The sequence below is a fragment of the Mus pahari genome, chromosome 13, assembly GCF_900095145.1.
Source record: "Mus pahari chromosome 13, PAHARI_EIJ_v1.1, whole genome shotgun sequence".
Taxonomy (NCBI): Eukaryota; Metazoa; Chordata; class Mammalia; order Rodentia; family Muridae; genus Mus; species Mus pahari.
Window position 1 is genome coordinate 25,545,634 of NC_034602.1, and position 19,157 is coordinate 25,564,790.

General features: G+C 52.3%; 1 protein-coding gene across 9 annotated transcripts in view; it reads left to right on the top strand.

Annotated features, from left to right (window-relative positions):
• Osbp2 (oxysterol binding protein 2) overlaps positions 1-19,157 on the top strand; it is a 161,869-nt gene that overhangs the window by 136,943 nt on the left and 5,769 nt on the right. For 5 of the 9 annotated variants that reach the window (XM_021210717.1, XM_029545300.1, XM_029545302.1 and 2 more), the window contains 9 exons: positions 7,875-8,067; positions 8,657-8,774; positions 10,217-10,271; positions 10,526-10,672; positions 11,040-11,285; positions 13,163-13,283; positions 13,531-13,634; positions 13,707-13,802; positions 13,887-14,062. In XM_021210717.1, the coding sequence (XP_021066376.1) occupies positions 7,875-8,067; positions 8,657-8,774; positions 10,217-10,271; positions 10,526-10,672; positions 11,040-11,285; positions 13,163-13,283; positions 13,531-13,634; positions 13,707-13,802; positions 13,887-14,062 (1,256 nt within the window). Of the gene's footprint in view, positions 1-7,874; positions 8,068-8,656; positions 8,775-10,216; positions 10,281-10,525; positions 10,673-11,039; positions 11,286-13,162; positions 13,284-13,530; positions 13,635-13,706; positions 13,803-13,886; positions 14,063-19,157 lie in introns of all 9 variants that reach the window. The other 4 variants (XM_029545299.1, XM_029545298.1, XM_029545301.1 and 1 more) reach the window with 1 other exon arrangement.

Below are 19,157 nucleotides of genomic sequence, written 5' to 3' on the forward strand. Positions count from 1 at the left end.
GAGAAAAAGAGGGGGGGAAGAGAAGGGGAGGGTGAGAGGAGGAAGGGAAGAGGGAAGAAGGGGGGTGGAGATAGGGAGAGAGAAGCCAAGCAAGAATTTTGATAGAAAGTGAGAGCAAATGAATTTCTTGGTATTGGTGTCTGGCAGAATTCCCCAGTGGATAATTTTTCAGCTGATAAAAGCCAACCCAGCAAATCCTGCTTGAATGATTGCTTGGGTAGCTGTGAATTAGCCTGGCACTTAGGGGGAAATCACACAGCACTAGTGGATTAGCCGGGGGTTGCAGAAGAGCCTTGAACCCCTGTGTACCATGGAGAGGAGCTTCGCCAAACTCGGCACAGGCACATGTCCTGTTGCCCCACGCTCCAAGCCTGGGAACCGGAACCAGGGCCTGCCTCACAGTGCCTTAAATCAAGTGCCACTTGGTTTAAGGTAAAGAACCGAATCTGAGCATGCCGCAAGCTCACACATTGGCGCTGGGTCCTGTAAAGCTGAAGAAAGAAAGCTGCCAGGCTCCTTAGTTCCCCCTGATGCTGAGTTTGAAGAATAAGCCAACTGGGGTTGGGAGGCGGGGGAGGGGGGAAGCTCTCACTCTGCTGGCTTGGTGAGAGCCGCAGTCCTCCCTTTTCTGCCCAAGACTTTGTCCCTCACAGTAGCCCTGTGAAGGTCTCACCACAACCTCCCTGTCCCGCACAGTCATCCATATTGTTCGGGTGACTGGAACAGTCATTGTTGCCTGTCTTCCCCGCAGACTGAGCAAGTCTTCCTGCTCAGAGAATGGGCTGGCAGTTGAGGCAAGGACAGGCACGTGCAGACATTTCATGTATCCTGGGGGGCTCGGGCCAGCAAGAATGCCCAGTGCTACTGAGTTGGCTGAGATGCCTCATGAGTGGGAACAAAGGCTACTCAGGCCCAAGCCAGGAGAATGAGGACACTTAGGGCCTGACACCTGCCGTCACCCCAGTTCCAAAGAGATGCCCCAGAATCTTTCCCCAGAACAGGGCAGACAAAAAAGTGAACAGGGCTGGCTCGAGGGGGATGTCCTGTGAAGCTGGGGAGCATCCAAATGCACAGCAGGCATAGAGAGCGGGGGGTGGGGGGGGAGCACTCACTCTGGACTCTGGGTCCCTGAGTTTACCAAGGAAGTAAGCATCTCACACGACAAACGGGGTCCCTCCAGAAGAGCTGGCAGGAGGGGTGGGGGAACCTGGAAAATCTTGACACAGGGCATTGGGAGAGTCCACAGGGTGGGGGCACCTGACTGGATAGGCCTGGAAGGACGAGCCAGTTAGAGAAGGCTGCAAGGGCAGATATAAGGGGGAGATGAGAGGTGTTAAGGGGAGATAGATACAAGATGGGACATTAGGCCAGGCAATTAGATGCAGGGAGATGTGTAGATATATTCTGCACCTTTGGTACTTCATAGAAACAACAAAAAACAAACAAACAAACAAACAAATCCATGCATGTCTCAATTTGGGACAATCACAGAAAAAGGGAGAGGGACAAAAGGAGCCACTTGCTCCTGGGGATGGCTGGGACTCCCCAAAGCTTCATTTGGTTCCTGAGGCACAATAGGGCTCCTTGGGCCACTCCAGCAGGCGATGGGCCATGAGATACAGTGTTGCCCTGGTTCTCCTGGGACCAAGGAGCAGGCCCTTGCTAGCTGGCCAGCATTCTGTCCCTGACAGCTTGCTCACTTAGGGTCTGGGGAGGTGGATTAAAAATAGACTCCAGAATTGTCTGAAATCAGCTGGCAAAGCGGCAGCCAGATGGTGCGCGTTCCTGCCTGCAAGGGGTGAACTATTTTGAATATGGAAAGGCTATTTTGGAGTTTTAATTGAAGCACAGAGCTGCCTCCCCAACACCGAACATGAGTCACAGCCAGGAGAGCCCACCTGTGATAGGGAAGGTCGAGAGCCTGGGTGTCACACAGACTGTGATGTCCAGACAAGGGTGGCCTGGCTTCACTACTCTAGGGACCTGAAAGGGACCAGGAAGGAGCGATGACAACATAGTGACTTCACCACAGGGCCTTCATCACATGGCCTCTGAACTGACCCTCAGGACTTAAAGCCTCAGGGGTCCTCTTCCAAATTAGTAACCTCCCGTTCAGGCGGAGGGAGCTGTGTTGCATTTAGCCAGAGCTTCTTGCACACATAGGCCAGGGAGCGACTTACTCCTCGGGGGGTGGGGGGTCAGGACCTTTCTGGCCTTAGTTTGTCGACTGGTTCTGGCCAAGTGGGGGCACTTGAGAAGACTAAGTATCTCTGCCATTTCCTTCCCGTTTACCACCTTGAACTCCCAGGCTATTAAAAGGCAGGATATCCCCAGTAATTCAGGGCCGCGTGAGGATCAATGTGGTAGCCAGGCAGCCGTATCCCCAGAATCTTGGGGAGAATCTTACCCAGGAGCTGAGACACCCAAGTCCATTGGATGTACGGCAGGTCCCAAGCAGGTTCTAGCCAAGCCACAAATGGAAACAGCCTTTTCTCCCAATACCCTCATGACCCCCTTGTTCAGGGTTGTTGGATCTGATTGTTGGACTGGTGGCTGAAGGCAGAGCCAGCCACACAGAGAGTTGGCCACCTCCCACCTCCTATGTGAGCCCAGTGGCTATCCACCCCAGCCTCCAGGAGTCCTCTGGTACCTTCCTCATACCATGGAGGAGAGAGCCTGAGCTTTAGAGTAGGCACTGGCATCTAGGCCCAGCAGGATTCTCACTACACAGACCCTCCCATGAGCCTGAGAGGCGGCCCCAGGCCACACATAGACCAGGCAGAAGGCCAGACAGGCTGACACCCATGGCTGCTGCTCCTGACTGTGTGAGGGAGGGACTGTGAGGTCACTGGCAGGATTAGGATTAGGAACGGCAAAAGCGATTAGAGCTTGTCTGTCCTTTGGGTACAGTGAGCAGAGGTTTCCAGGTCAGAGACTGTGTGTCCCATGGACACCTGCTAGAAGGGAAGGTCCCCAGAGAGTGGGCAAGGCCCAGACTTTCCATCCTGGGGCCAAGTAGAGACAGGCCTAGGTGAGAGGCCTGCCATCCTGAAGACTGCACTCGACTCGGGGCAATTCAGTGAGCTCCATGCCTACCCCACAGGAAGCTCGGTACCCTAACCTGCATCTCTGCCTCTCAGGAGTACCCATGTTCCCCATCACCCTCTCACAACCCTGGGGAATTGGAGAAAGGAGCAGTGCCTGGGAACTGGAACCGGATCCCCATCTCGAGGGACAATTGACCCAACAGTCATTCATAGGCCGTACAGACATCCCAGAGTCAGGTCCTTCATCCCACAAGGATGTGAGTTCTCAGAGGAAGAGGGACTAAACAGGATGAGAAGCAAGGTGGTGCCCATGTGGGACCCAGACACTGGCTCTGGCTCCCAGATGGATCCCATCTGCCTTCCCTCCAAGGTTGCAGGATACGAGCCCCCCGTGTGTGAACTGGGGCCTTTGGGTCATCTCATCTGCTGATGGGTGGGAAGGAACTCTCTGGCCCTAGATGTAGCAGTGGCAGAGCTCACACAGGAAATGTGAGCATGCTCAGCTTTGGCAGGGTCAGTCAAGCTTTTCCTACCCTTCCCCCCACCCCTCCCCATTGCTGGGCCCCAAGCTTAATCCAGCTTAGTGCACACATCCCCAGTGTGCACTGGCCAGCTCAGCATTCCAGGACAGCAGAGCCAGGCTGGCTCCTGTCTCCCCACGGTGTGGCCAGCATGAGGCCTGGAGAAAGCCAGAGGCAGCTGAGAAGACCCTGGGAGCTGGGGGTGGAAACCAGGTAGGTGTGGGGGGCTGGAAGGGAGTATGGGCGTGTGACGTTCACAAGCAAGCAGGGCAGCCCAAGTGTGCAAGGAGCCCCAGAAGCGCAATAGCAGCTTGGGTCCCACCACTGGGCTCCTCGTGGGACACTCTAGGGCAGGCACGGACCCCCTGCACCCGCATATGGTCCAGATGAGGCACAGCTGTCTGTGGGGTATCTGACTTCCTGTCTTTCTGTCCTTCTGCACCCATGGGCCCTGTGGTGACTTCACGGTAGACTGAGGTCACATATAACCAGGGTATCTCCAAGCAATCTGCTGCCCTGTTGAGTCACTCCCTCTCCCCAGCCAGGGCTGGGACTGCCGCTTAAAGGTTACTCCCAACATTCTTGTTAGTGAGCATTCCCCGGACTCCATTTCCACCCTTGGAAGACCTACATGGTCTATGGCGTCAAGAGGCTTGGGGACATGGATAAAGATCCAGCATCACAGCATAAGGCAGCAGCGCTGGCTCTGTCCCTGGAAGACACACAGATGACATGCACAGGGACTCAGACCCCACTCCTGCACACACCTCCCTATGGCTGTGTGTGAGCCCATGGTTCCCCCTTGCTTGTGCACACCGGAGACATGGCTACCTCGGTGCTTATGAGCATGACCCACCGATATCTGAGCTGAGTTAGGCCTACCAAGCCAAGACCCTGTAGGAATAGCAGATAGCAGCTCATGGCAAACAGAAAGGCTGGCTATGCGGTGAGGCCCATGAGGACTGGGGAGGAGTGCAGCCCAGAGAATGGGTGGGGGAGGTTGCTTTCTGTGTTTGTTTCTAGGAAGCCCACACCACACGACCTCTGATGCCAGTTTACGGGATTTGTTGCCATGACCTTAGGCTTGTCATTTGATATTGTTTGCCATGTGTCTCCTTTATGGGTCTTGTTTTAAATCTCATGAGCTATGAGAAAGAGAACAAATAACTCCTCTGCGTTGATGCTCATTGACATGACTCTGGAGAGGTGGCAGAGAGCGACCGGACACTGTGACTTGGGGACCAGCAAGGGCAAAGGCGATAGGCTGCTAGAATTTCCCCACTAGGAAGAACCTGGACCATGATGGGGGCATTCTTTAGCACTCAGCTACAACAGGGCTCAGCACATTCATCCCACATCAAGAGGACCTTGTAAGGGCCTCCTGGTGGGAAGTGGCTCTTGTAGAGGGGACAGATTCCAAATCCCAACCTGCTTATTGACCTGGGCAGTAACTTCTCCAGCGGCCTCAGTAGAGGGACAGCATGGAAGAATGTGAGGAGGACCCAGCCCATTGGCCCCGCTGGAGATGAGAGTGCCCCCCCAAACACTGCACACTCTGTTGAGGTCCCCACTCTCATCCCCACCTTCTGCGATGCCAACCCAACAGTGTCAGGGCTTCTCTCCGTGGCCAGCAACCATAGCAGGGATCAACAGTGACTGGGGACACACTTAAGGCTGTGGGGAATGACTGATGGGGATCTGGGTCCCATGGGAACAGTAGCCAAAGTAGACATGGGACTGGCTCTGGCTTAAGGACCTGAGTTCCAGACCTGGCCCTGTCACCTCTTTGCTGTAATGGCCTCAGAACCTCAGTCCTTGGTATTAATAGGGTGGACATCTCTGCCCACTCACCTTGCAGGGCTCCTAAGAGAGTCTGGAATGTTCCTGGGCTGCCCAGAAGAACGTTCTGCACCCACTTTGCCCCCTCTTGTAACTGGGACAAAGTGAGCCAAGAGTATCCTTCTGGTGTAGCCACTGGCCCAGCCGCTGCGTTGTCTGTTGTCAGGGTTCACATGAGCACAGGCTCTGTGGCCATTGTTCTCCAGTCTCCCAGAGAGGACATGATTGAGTGGCTTTGCCACATTCCATCCCTCTTGTGTCCTGGTACTTCCCACTCTGCTCTCCTGCTCTCCTTGGGTAGCTCATGCTGTGTCTCCAGGTCAGCCTCTACCTCTTAGGTGGGAAGTACCCTGTGCCCCGCCACATCATAGGTCTTAGCAGGGAGATGGTGAGGAGGGGGTGTCTGGAACTGTGCCTGTAAACAGAATGACAAGGCATCCGGCTCTCGAGCAGTACACTGGGTCGCTAACAGGAAGCCAGGAAGGCCACCAAGGCTCAGGCTGTCCCTGTGGAAGATTTGAGACAGCTGAAAACAGGGATGCCTCCTGGTGCCGAGCTATGGGGATTCTGTCCACCTTGGAGGAGCTAGTCATTAGTCCATCCCCGCTGCCCAGAGGAGCCTCTGGGACATCTCTGACTCTCACCGGTTTCCGTGAGATCGAGCCCCAGCCGAGTACTCATTGGGCCGGCGTGCACTCTGTGACAGTCACAGGCATTCAGGAGCCCCATGGGAAGAGGGTTAGTACAAACAGAAACAAACTCAGTGGCTGCACAGAGGCCAGCGGCTGATGGGGCCTGGCCTTAGTGGAGCTGGGTGATTTTCCCCAGGCTGAGTTGGAGGAAAGAGGAGCCCAGAGATTGAGGGCATGAGCACCTGGTGCCTGGGCAGATGCAGCTGGTGTCCTAAAAGATCATCTCTAGAGAGTGTACCCTCAATGCTCCGTGTCACCATGGTCCCTCCTGACAGCCCTTTGAAATGGCACCACATTGCTCCATATCACATGAGTAGCATATGGCATGCGTGACACCCAGTGCTCTGGTGGGTTGGTTCAACAAGGTAAGGGACACAATGCTGGGGAGGAGACAGCTGACGGCACTCGAGCATCTGCGGGCCCAAGAGCTATGCCCCTTCTCCTGGGCAAGTCCAGTGGTCCCTACCCAGCCCTGCTCCCTCCAGGGATAGCTGAGGTCAGAGCTTTCCCTCTCCCTGTAATGACAGGGATGTGATGACCCAACCCCACTGCATAAGAATGCAATGGAACCACCTGTGGATGTAAAGGAAATCTGGAGGTCATAATAGGTCACTAACTTGAGAAAACTTAAAAGCAATAAGATGGTTAACTTGTCAACTTGACACAACCTAGAATCAGCCAAGGAGACAGTCTCAGTGTCTATGTAAGGTTGACCTGTGTGCAAGTCTGCAGGGGACTGTTAATTGACATGGGAAGATCCCAGCCCACCGTGGGCAGTACCATTCTCTAGGCAAGGATTCCTGAGCTGTGTTAGAGTAGAGAAATGGAGTTGAGCCAAGTGAGCATGTAGCCATGCATGTATTTATTTCTGCTCTTGACTGTGGACATCTGACTAGCTTATAAGTTGTACCACTGTGACTTCTCTGCTCTGATAAATCATAACCTGCAGTCATAAGCCAGATAAAGCCCCCTTTCCCTGGGTTGTTTTTTGTTCGGCATCTTATCACAGCACAAGAAATGAAGCCTGAACAAAAAGTGTTATGGCAGAGCATGGTGGCTCACACCTCTCTCTCAGAGCATGGTGGCTCACACCTGCCATCCTATATACACTGGAGGCAGAGACAAGATGATTGTGAGTTCTAGATCATCCTGGGCTATGTAGCAAGTTCCTGGCCAGTCTCAGCTACATAGTAACACCCCCACACCCCCAGATCCCACAAAAGGCAGAGAGGTATGTGGTAAAATAGCTTGGTGGAAAAGTTCCACCCTTTGTTCTATGAGTTTATCACTGGAGATGGGATCTATGGCCTCTGTCACTAAGCTGTAGTCCCATCGCTCTTTCTACTTTTTATTCTGACACAGTGTCTCACTAAGTCACCACCTGGCCCTGAACTCACTCTATAGCCTAGGCTGGCCTTGAACTTACAATCCTGTTACAGCCTCCCGTGTAGATGGAGCTACAGGCCTGCACCACCATGCCCAGCTCTCCTCGTTCTTCTCAAACAAGACTTGTTAGCCTCTGCACTGGGCAGTACATGGCTTACCTTCCTTCTTGGCCAAAGCCAGGGAATAGTCTGTAAGACTAAGCCTACCTTGGATGACTCTGGGGACCTAGCACCCAGTAAGGATGTCCCAGCAGACGACTGAGGTCCTAGCTGCAATGAACAATGGGGAAAGACAGTACTGTAGGTAGGGCATGTGGCAAAAAGGAGCCTGGCTGGGGTGAGCTGACCAGGCCACCATCTAAGGCTTACATTACTGTTGGTCTTTCCCAGGCCTGTAGGGACTTCCTGGAACTAGCTGAGACTCACAGCCGGAAATGGCAGCGGGCTCTGAATTATGAGCAGGAGCAGCGTGTCCACCTGGAGGAGACAATTGAGCAGTTGGCCAAGCAGCACAACAGTCTTGAACGGGCCTTCTGCAACACCCCTGGCAGGCCAGCCAGCTCCAGCAAGAGCTTCAGCGAGGGTGTGTGAGAAAGCAGGGCTGGTGGGCCGGTGGGTGCATTCTAGCGCCCCCCTCGCCCCTGGCTTCCCAGATCACTCTACTTCCTTTCTACTGTACCTCCCGGGCTCCATAACCCGTCCCTTAAAGTGACCTCATGTGGGCTTGTCCCAAGGAGTACAGACTCCCTCTGTGGTGCCGTATGTCCCATGCCTGTCACTGACTGGCAAGATCCCCCCACCCACCATGTCTAAGTTCAAAGTCCCATACTTTGAAGTTCAGTGAGCCCAGCTGCTCTCTCTGGGGCAGGGTCGGCTAGGTGTCAGGTAGCTGCCGACCTAACATAAGGCTAGGGGTCACCACAGGTGCCCGGAGCAGGAAAGCTGGGCCACTGACCAAACATGGAGGCTTCTGGAAGGAAATGCCTGAGCAATGATGAGTAGAAAAGAAGATGCCCTACCCTCGAAAAGCAAAGTCAGGGCAGCCATAGTGCGGGTGGCCAGGCTCAGGTGTCTAACGTGGGGCAGGCGAGGATGGCAGGATAGGGGAGGCCCTGTCAGGTGGAGGCTGTGCGTGCCTTGAGGCTGCAAACTGAGCCCCTCTGTGTGTTCAGGAAGCTTCTTGACTTCCAAAGGAGAGAACAGTGAAGAAGATGAAGATACTGAATACTTTGACGCCATGGAAGACTCTACATCTTTCATCACCGTAATCACCGAGGCCACGGAAGACAGGTAGGACGCTCCGAGCAGAGATGGCCGCCATAGCCTGGGAGGGTTTCTGGTTCTTAGGCTACACCTGGCCTTTGGACCATCTGCACACTTGGGTTAGTCTTCCCATCTCAGGCAAGATGGTATAGTTTTTCTTTCCTACACATAAATAAAAATGCCTGAATGGTTTGCTCCTGGAGGTTAGCTAGGGTTCTGCCTGGATCACTTCCAGTCTGGAGGGAGAAAGAAGGGGCAGGAAAGGCCCAGCAAACCAGCTGCTCAGAACAGCACAGGTTCCCATCGCTCCCTCCAGCAGCCGCGTTTGAGAACAGACAAGATGCCCGCCTCATTTTCTATTGTCGAGCCTGTTTCATAAACTCCTGCTCATTTGGGCTATTTCTAGAGTCATGGGTAAGCGTGCAGTAGTGACCAGAAAGGACGTCAGACTCTCGGATCCAGAGGAAAGGCCCTCGATGTGGCTTGTCTGACAAACAGATGCAGGAGAAGGGGCAGCAGACAGGGTGGCCAGGAGCTGTGCTCGGGGGCTCAGGCTGGTGACAAGTGCCAGCCATTCTTTCTCGACCTGAAACGGAGGCCTCCGTGGACCAGCATGCTCCACCATTTCCCCGCCTCACTGTCTTCTTGGGAAAGGGCTGTCTAATCAGCAGTGTACATTTACCTCAGAAACTGTTTTCTAAGAATATTACATTCGAAAAGAAGAAAGAGAGAAAGAGAAAAAAATCCATGAGGTGACACACCCCTTTAATGCCAGTACTCAGGAGGCAGAGGCAGATAGATCTCCATGAGTTCAAGCCAGCCTGGTTTACAAAGGGAGTCTCAGCCCAGGGCTACATAATGAGTTCCTGTTTTGTTTTTTGTTCGTTTGTTTGCTTGCTTTTTAAGTTACAATATCTCTGTAGCATTTTAAGTCCAGAGTCCTTATGGCTCTGCAACCAGGATGACCCTGCTCTCCTTACCCCCGAGGGCTCTGGGCTCCCTACGATCACGGGTGCTGCCTGGCTGAGCCACACTGCCCATCCATAGATTCCTAGAGCCTGAGCACCCCAGCCTCAGTGCCCCTGTGGTTGTAACAGCCTATCCCACAAGTGAGGGGTGGTACATCAGACCTATCCCCCACTCACGTCAGGACCCCCACAAGGCTCTCCCAGACACGGTGCTCCCCACTTGTGCTCTCCTTGGTCCTGGGTTCAAGGATGCTAGGCAAGGGCTTTGCTGAGCATTGAGTTCCAATGGATGGGACTTCAATGCTGAGAACAACCATGGTGGTTTGGACCTCTCCAGATCATTACCTGGGTCTCTGCACCCTCATCTCGTGTCCCACAATAGGCATGGATAAGACGCCTTTGGGCTGCCCTGGTGCCTCGGCTGCCTGGATACAGGGTGGGTGGTGTTAGAGACAGTTGTCAGAATTTGTCCATAACTTGACTCTTCTTCATTTTCTGCAGAAAGCCTGAGAGCGGACCTGGGACAACCACTGTGGACTGGACCTCAGCAGATAATGTACGTGAGGTGGGAGCACACAGGAGCCAAGGGTGGTGAGCACCTCAGCCTCGGGATGGGGAGGCATCAGCACAATGAGCCTAGGGCCACCTTTGGGTCCCAGATCTGCCTCCCCTACAGCAGGCAAAGGTGGCCTCTGCCTTTCCCACCATACGACTTACTGTCAGTCCTTGGAGGATCAGGAGCAAGTGCATGGGCCTCGAGAACCAGTGGAGCTGGGGGTCTGCTGATGCACGTGCCTGTCCCTCTGGCAGGTATTAGATGGCGCCTCACTCATGCCCAAGGATTCATGCAAAGTTAAGAGGCGAGTCCGCATCCCCGACAAACCCAACTATAGCCTTAACCTCTGGAGCATCATGAAGAACTGTATTGGCCGAGAGCTCTCCCGGATCCCCATGCCGGTAGGCACCCTCTACAGAACACTTAGTTCCAAACAAGGAGACTCTGCATCCCCTATCTGTAGACCCCTGCACCCACTGTTTCTGGCTTTGAGCCTGACAGTCCAGCTCTGGGCATGTGGTAGCCTGATGCCGTGGCTCTCATGGAGTTGACATCCTAGTGAGAGAAGGGGACAGTGTACACCATCAGGGTGACAGACACCAAGTGGCATGTCAATGAGGGACATGTGCCGAGGAGGGAAATGGAGGCGGGAGGTGCTGGACACGGAACTCACGGTGGCAGTGCCACCGGTACAGGACTGTCCTGTGGTATCTAAGAAAGGCAGGGACACTCTGACAACCACCGACCACCCGCCTGCAACACCCACAGGTGAACTTCAATGAGCCCCTGTCCATGCTCCAGCGACTTACAGAGGACCTGGAGTACCACCACCTGCTGGACAAGGCGGTGAACTGCACCAGCTCGGTGGAGCAGATGTGCCTGGTAGCCGCCTTTTCTGTGTCCTCCTACTCCACCACGGTGCACCGCATCGCCAAGCCCTTCAACCCTATGCTCGGGGAGACCTTCGAGTTGGACCGTATGGAGGACATGGGCCTGCGTTCCCTCTGTGAGCAGGTACGGTCAGCTACTCATTTGGCTAGATGCTACTTGTCATGCGAGACAAATGGCGACGGCCTGCGACCCCGACGGAACCTTCGGTTCATGTCTTCCCATGAGGGGTTTCTCTGGGGAGCCCTGAGGGGCAATGGGCCCCTCATGGCAAGGTCAGGTTCAGAGTCTCCTAGACACAGTGAGGGGCATGGGAGGAGAACCTAGTGAGACAGGGTCAGGTCTGGTGATGGGAGGAAAGGACTAATCCCCCAACCAGGGATTATTGGAACCAAACTAGAGGGTAGTTTTCAGGGTCACTAGCGAGTGTAAACAGGCCAGAGCATAGGTCACCACTGAGCTAAGTGTCAGGCAGCGGCCTGGGACATGCATACCCTCTATCCTTTCCTAAGATAAGTCAGCTCCACACGTGGTCACATGGCAGCCTGATGCTGAACCAGAGCACCTTTCGAGTAGAGGGCCCAGTGCTGCAGGGCTGCTCTGAGCGCCCCAGGATCAGCTGGAAACCTGAAAGCTGCCTGAGCAGGCTGCAGCTTAGAGACGCTCCAGGGCCCTGCAAGGACTTGTCAGGTGACAGCAGTGACCAACACAAGGTCACAGTAGCTGAATGTGAAACAGGAACCAGGAAATACACTGACACTTCAGTTGTGGGGCTTGGAGATCCCTGAGTCTCCTCATTCAGTCCGTGGCGGGTGCCCTAGGGGTGCCGGAAGACACAGTGGGGACTGGAAGACGCTGAGCTCTTGTTGTTTGGGTGAGGGTGGGGCACAGGGTGTTAGGTGCTTCTGGATGTTTAGGCAGAGTGGTCAGCTGATGGGCTCAGCAGTGCATGGTGGTGGAATACGTGGTCAGGCAGATGGGAGAGGGGCCCACGGAAGAGACAGTAATCACGAACGAACACTGGGCTCACTTAATCCCTGAGGGGAGTTTGGGGACAAGGCTGTGCCATGAGGTACCCTGCAAAGTAAAGAGTCTGGGGCCAGACAGCCTGGAATCAGGGTGGGGTGGGCCATGAAAAGTTGATGGTGCTGCCACTCTAGGTAGGAAAAGGGCCAGCAAACAGGAATTCTGGGGCACGGTAGCAGTCAAAGGTGTTCTGTGCTGTAAGAGAAAGGCCTGTAGTACTGGGGGCCCATGGCAGGACACTGATAGGACTTCCACTCCAAAGTCAGCCCAGATTCTTTCCAGAATATGGTTCTACCAGTCTGTCTCTCACCTATTTGGGACTAGCTTGAACTACAACCTGCCAGGCACATGGTATCTTAGTTACTTTTATATTGCTGTGATAAAATACCTCGAAGAGAAGATTTAATTGGGCATACAGCTATAGATTAGCGTTTACACCATAGAGAGTCAGAGTTTCTGATGGTGGAGTAAGGGGCGGGGAGCCACAGGACTGGACCACCAGCCGAGAGCTTACATCTTGATCCACAAGCACAGCACAGGCAGAGAAAGAGCTAACTAGGAATGGCAGTGCCTGGTGAACTTCAAAGCCTCCTTGAACAGGGCCACACCTCCTAATCCTTCCCAAATAGTTCCAAGCATTCAGACACATGACCCCAGGGGTCATTCTCCTTCAGATTGCCACATGTGGTAAGGGTTAAATGTGGTGGACAAGAAACCCTCAGGAAAGCATTCCTTCCGGTTCCTGGACACGGACTCTGCTTCCCCACCCCACGGTTTCCTAAGAGCCAGGCAGGGACTTCTCGCCCATCCCACACCCCCATGGGCTGGGCGAGGTCAGGGTCCCTAAGACGAGCAGTAGCCGGGCTTATTCCTGGGACACACGGGATGGAGCCATGCATCCTGGACATTGGGAAGGCTGTCCTTTCCTGGCTGGGTCTGTGTCTCGCTATGCTCATATCCAGCTGGTCTGGTCCCAGGTGAGCCACCACCCCCCGTCTGCTGCCCACCACGTGTTCTCTAAGCATGGCTGGAGCCTCTGGCAAGAAATCACCATCGCCAGCAAGTTCCGAGGGAAATACATCTCTATCATGCCACTCGGTGAGCTGGGCTCAGGGCTCCCTGGACGGGAGGATGTTCGACTTCAGAGCGAGAGCTCTGCCCATCTAAAAGCTAGCTGTGACCCCCAGGAGGAGCTTCACGGCCCACTGACCACCAGACTCCTAGCCCACACCCCATCCCTCCAAAGCTTTGTAGATATTCCTCTGGTTCTTGACCCTGGGTCTGTGGGTGGTCTGGCCAGAGCCCACGTGAGGGACCCATGGCCTCTGACCTGTCTGTCCTCCAGGTGCCATCCACCTAGAATTCCAGGCCAGTGGCAATCACTACGTGTGGAGGAAGAGCACCTCCACCGTGCACAACATCATTGTGGGCAAGCTCTGGATTGACCAGGTCAGGGGGTCCTTGGGGAGGTGTGGCCTACGGCCCAGGGGCTGACCACTGACCACCACCTGCTCTCACTAGTCAGGGGACATTGAGATTGTGAACCACAAGACCAAGGACCGGTGCCAGCTGAAGTTCGTGCCCTACAGCTATTTCTCCAAAGAGGCAGCCCGAAAGGTAACTAGGGCCACAGCCTGGAACTCCCCCCCCCAATGGGCCCAGAGCAGACTTTATGCTAATTAGTCCTGCCAATGTCTACAGGTGACTGGAGTGGTGAGTGACAGCCAGGGCAAGGCCCACTATGTGCTGTCAGGTTCATGGGATGAGCAGATGGAATGTTCTAAGATTGTGCACAGCAGCCCCAGCTCTGATGGGAAGCAGAAAACCGTATACCAGACGCTGCCCGCCAAGGTGCTGTGGAGGAAATATCCACTGCCGTGAGTCAGGGTGGGGCGCCCGCCGTCTTTAGGGAATAGGGGCCAAGAGAGAGGCAGAGAAGAGGGCAGGGAAGAGACTGGCAGAGGGTCACCCCTACCCCACCCAGCAGAAAGCATGGAATCTAGCAGAGAACAGGGTCAGGAGGCTGCCATCCCAGTGCAGACAGTGGCCACCCAACATGGGCATGAAGACAGTCATGGCAGCAAACACTGTGGAGACACTCTGAGCAAGTGACAAGTTAGAGTTCTTCCCTGCAACACCACAAGGAATAAAATGGAGCAAGACAGCAACTCACAGGAAACTGAGTGAGAAACTTACAATGAAGAAAAGAAAGAAATTTACGGGGCTGGAGAAATGGCTCAGTGGTTAAGAGCTCTTCCGAAGGTCCTGAGTTCAAATCCCAGCAACCACATGGTGGCTCACGACCATCTGTAATGGGGTCTGATGCCCTCTTCTGGGATGTCTGAAGAAGCTATAGGGTACTTACATATAATAAACAAATAAATCTTTTTTAAAAAAAAAGAAAGAAAAGAAAAGAAACAACAAAAAAAAAAAAAAGAAAGAAGAAAGAAATCTACAAAGGAGAAATTATAAAGGAGAAATGACTGAAGTTGAGGATCCGCAGCAAGGTTCTGTAAAGCAAATGTGGCCTCAGGATACAGGTTGGAAGGAAGGCGTTGTGGTCTAAATGCAAACTCCGGGGGTACCTACAACTCCAGCACTCAGAAGTTAGAGCCAGGAGGGTTACAAGTTTGGGGCCAGCCTAAGCTACATAGCGAGACAGCCTGAGCTGCATAGTAAACCGCTTAAGCTTGCAGAGTGAGTGAGATAGCCTGAGCTAGATAGTAAGTGAGGTAGCCTGAGCTACATAGTCAGACTCTGTGTCAAGAAACCCAAAAGAGAGAAGTAAAGTGGGAAGGTCGGGTCACTCCTTGGTCACCCCAGTAAGTCTGAGAGCACCCCCTGAAAGTGTGTGCAGAATTCACCCCTAGACTCTCTGAGCAGGTCCTCAGCTGCATAAGATGCACAGCATGGCTGGGAGCTGTATCTAGCTGGCCCGTGCTTCTAGCCCTGGGTCGCAGAAGGAGATGGAGAGAAAACAGCAAAGGGCATTCTACATCTATTAAAGTAGCCAGTTTTTCCAGCTTCCGGTTATGTCAGGTTGACCTGGGACTTGTTATGTAGCTCAAGCTTCAAGTTTGCAATCCTCCTGCTTCAACCTCCCAAGAGCTGGGATTTCAGTCATGTACCGCTGTGCCTGGCCCCAAGCAGCCAGATTCTTAGAAAGATATTTACTTGTTGAAATCCTGCACCCCAGCAGCTGTCTTCAGCAATATCCGGAGTCTAAAGTCAGCCAGATGGCATCTTCCAGATGCTGACAGACTGGCATTACCGATGACTGGAAGAGGAGGGTTACAGCCATCCCTCGGTAACCACCAAGCCAACAAGATTTCCTGGACTCACGGGAAGAAAGAAGCAAATAAAAATGGAAAAGAGGCAGAATAGGTTAACAATGAAAGCCGAAAGCTGCTCCCTGAGGATGGAGGCGTGGCTCAGTGATGAAAGCTGCTCCCTGAGGATGGAGGCGTGGCTCAGTGATGAAAGCCTCTCACTGAGGATGGAGGCGTGGCTCAGTCGCAGAGCACCAGTGTGTTCAGCATCATACATAAGCACTTGTTCATTCCCAGTACAAGAGATAAGACAAGTTCCCAGGTTAAAAGCCTTGAGATGATGAAAGACCTCGGGTAAAAAGAGTCTATAAAATGAATGGTAAAGGTAAAGATAAAGAAAATGTTCATTTAGAACTTGCTATAGTCAAAACAGTCGAAGGCAGGACAATCAGCAGTTCAAGGTCAGCCTGAGCTACAAACCTTGCTTCAGAAAAAAAGAAGGCAGTGTTTCAAGGAATTTTAAATGTCTTCTTTTATTTTATATATGGAAGTGTCCTGCATACTATGCATGCACCATCTGCAAGCAGGTGCCCTAAGAGGCCAGAAAGGGATGTCATGTCACTTGGGACTGGGGAGTTATAGGTGGTCATGAGTTGCCATGTGGGTGCTGGGATTGAACTTGGTCCTTTGGAAGAGCAGCCAGGGCTCTTGCCCATTGAACTATAGCTCCAGCCCCTCAATTTATTTTAAACAATAAGGAACCCAGGACATTTTGAAGGCCAGAGAAAAGACCTAAGTCTTGGGACTTGGAGATTGCAGTAGAATGACATTAGTAGAATTCCTTAGAGACTGTCTAGTGCCTAGAGAATGTCCCTTAGAGGTTTATGGATCTCTGAAACATGACAGAGGCACAGCAGATCCTGTGGAAAGAGAAGACTAAAGTTTTGTGGCAGAATGGTCATCCCACAAAGAAAAAAGAGCAACCAGTGCTCCCACCCACACACAGTGCTCCCCCCACACACAGTGCTACAGTGCTCACATGCACACACAGTGCTCTCTCTCTCTCTCTCTCTCTCTCTCTCTCTCTCACACACTCTCTCTCACACACACACACACACACACACACCAGAATGCTGAGGCAGTAAGCCTCCCGTAGTACTTTCATTCATTTTTCACTCACACACACACACACACACACACACACACACACACACACACACACGGACAACAGGACGCCGTAGCACTTTCATTCACTTTTCTCATTAAAAGATACTTGTCAGGGAGATACTCGAGAAGCAGAGACGGTGATAGGAAGTTTATGGCCAGCTGCTACACAGTGAATTGGAGGCCAGCCTCAGCTACATAAGACTCAGGCTCAAAAAAAAAAAAAAAAAAAAAGCATGAAGAAAGGGTACATGAACAGAGGGAGCAGGCCCACAGCGCCTGTACCTGGCAAAGGGTTACTACTAAGAACAAAAACAGAGCATTGTGATACAGCCTTTAATCCCAGCAACTCAGGAGACAGGAACTCAGTTTGAGGCCAGCCTGATCTGCTGGCCAGGATCCTAGCCAGCTAGAGATGTAGAGGAAGATCCTGACACCATGATGTGTCTCTGTGAAGGGACAGCTTATACAAGAAAGCATTTCATTGGGGGCTTGGTCCATTATCACTGTGGCAGGGAACATGGCAGGGAGCACAGATGGGGAGAGAGGAGAAAAGAGCAGGAGAGGAAGATAGACTCAGCCTAGCTTACACTTTTGAAACCTCACAGCCCACCCCCAGAGACACACTTCCTCCAACAAGTCCACACCTCCTAATCCTTCCCAGACAGTTCCACCAACTGGGGACCAAACGTTCAAACACAAGCCTATGCATGGGAGCGTTCTCATTCAAAACACCACAAGTCTACTGTTTAAAAACGAACAGACAACAAAACAAAAACAAGACCCCAACTAACCAAATAATAAATATTTTAAAAAAAGAAAGAAGGAAGGAAAGAAAGAAGGAAGGAAGGAAAGAAGAAAGAAAGAAGGAAGGAAGGAAAGAAGAAAGAAAGAAGGAAGGAAGGAAAGAAAGAAAGGGGGGCTGGGTACCAGGGTACTTACCTATGATTCAAATATGGAGGGAACTGAGGTTCAGGGGCAGCCTGACCTACATAATAAGACCCTGTTTCAAATCAGAAAGAACACAGAAAGAGGAAAGAGGGCTGGAGTTACAGTGATAAAGTGTGATTAGCATTTAAGAGGTCCTGGGCCTAATGCCTAGCACCCACAATAAGTAAGAGTCTTTTATCATGAAAATAATTTAAGAGGGGGAGCAGTAGCTCACAGCTATAATCCCAGCATCCTGGAGGCAGAGGTAGGCAAGTCAAACCAACCTGAGCTACAGAATGAGATGCTGTCCCAAAAGACAAACAAACTAGGACCTAAAAAGGTGTCTCAGAGTGCTCTCTGCTCTTGCAGAAGGCCTGAATCCACTTCACAGGACCTATGTCAGTGGCTCACAGCCATCTGTAACTCCAGAACCCAGGGGAGCTGATACCTTCCTCTGGCTCCCTTGGGTATCTGCTCTTACATATGCAGGGACTCACACACAGATATATACTTTAAAAAAATAGAAATAATAATTTAAAATTAACACATAAATAACTTTGGTTCAACAAATATAGCAAAAATAATCAATGGGGAAATGCGCCAAAGCCGTGGCTAGAATTTCACAGCAGACCATCTGACTGGTGTGAAAAACCATCACGCAGGTCAGTGAACGCAGCTCAGAGGCAGAGCTCTGGCCCAGCGCACACCCAAAGCCACAGCAACGCAGCTTTGTAAAAAAGCATAATACAGGCCGGGTGTGGTGGTGTACACTTTGATCCCAGCACTCCAGAGGCTGAGAGGCAGGAGAATGTTTGTGAGTTCAAGGCCAGTCTGGTCTACCTAGTGAGTTCCAGGACAGCTGGGGCTCTGTAGAGAGTCCCTGTGTCAAAAAAGATAAATACCCCTAACTGGGAGCCCCCTAACTTGGAGCCCAAAGCACCGCAGGCACCAGTTTTGCATTCATTTGATTAGCAAATGAGCATTCTCCAAGTTGGAATGTGCATTGGTAGAGCCCATCTGAAGAACAACCCCCCCCCCACTCCCATACCCTCAACCCACCCAACCCTGCATGCTAGTCTCCTGTAGATAGAAAAAACAATCTGTTTGTTTGAAGTCCAAAGAAGGGCACAGCAAGCAGTTAAGCCTGACCTCTGAATTCCTCCCAAATGACACTAATAGTGAACAGAGCAAGTACACACACAATCCTGTGCTCCACCACCTTTAGGTTGTGCTTTAGGTATAGCTGAACCACACATGTGTTTCCTTTAGCCGTAAGTCCCATCCCCAAGATAGCTTATTATGTACAGACCATGCTCCCAATTCCCCGGCATTGTGGATAAGGATGCAGCCTGACATAAGTGCTTCAGTCTAGGTATAAAGTTGGGAGAAGTTTTTAAACTCCCAACTAATTACAAAACATGTATCTTGAGAAGAAAGTAGGGAGTGGGGCTGAAGTGATGGCTCAGCGATTAAACATCCTTTAGAAGACAAGGATTCGATTCCCAGCACCCACATGGCAGCTCACAACTGTAACTCTAGTTCCAGGGGATTCATGGCACTAGCCATGCGTGTGTGTGTGTGTGTGTGTGTGTGTGTGTGTGTGTGTGTG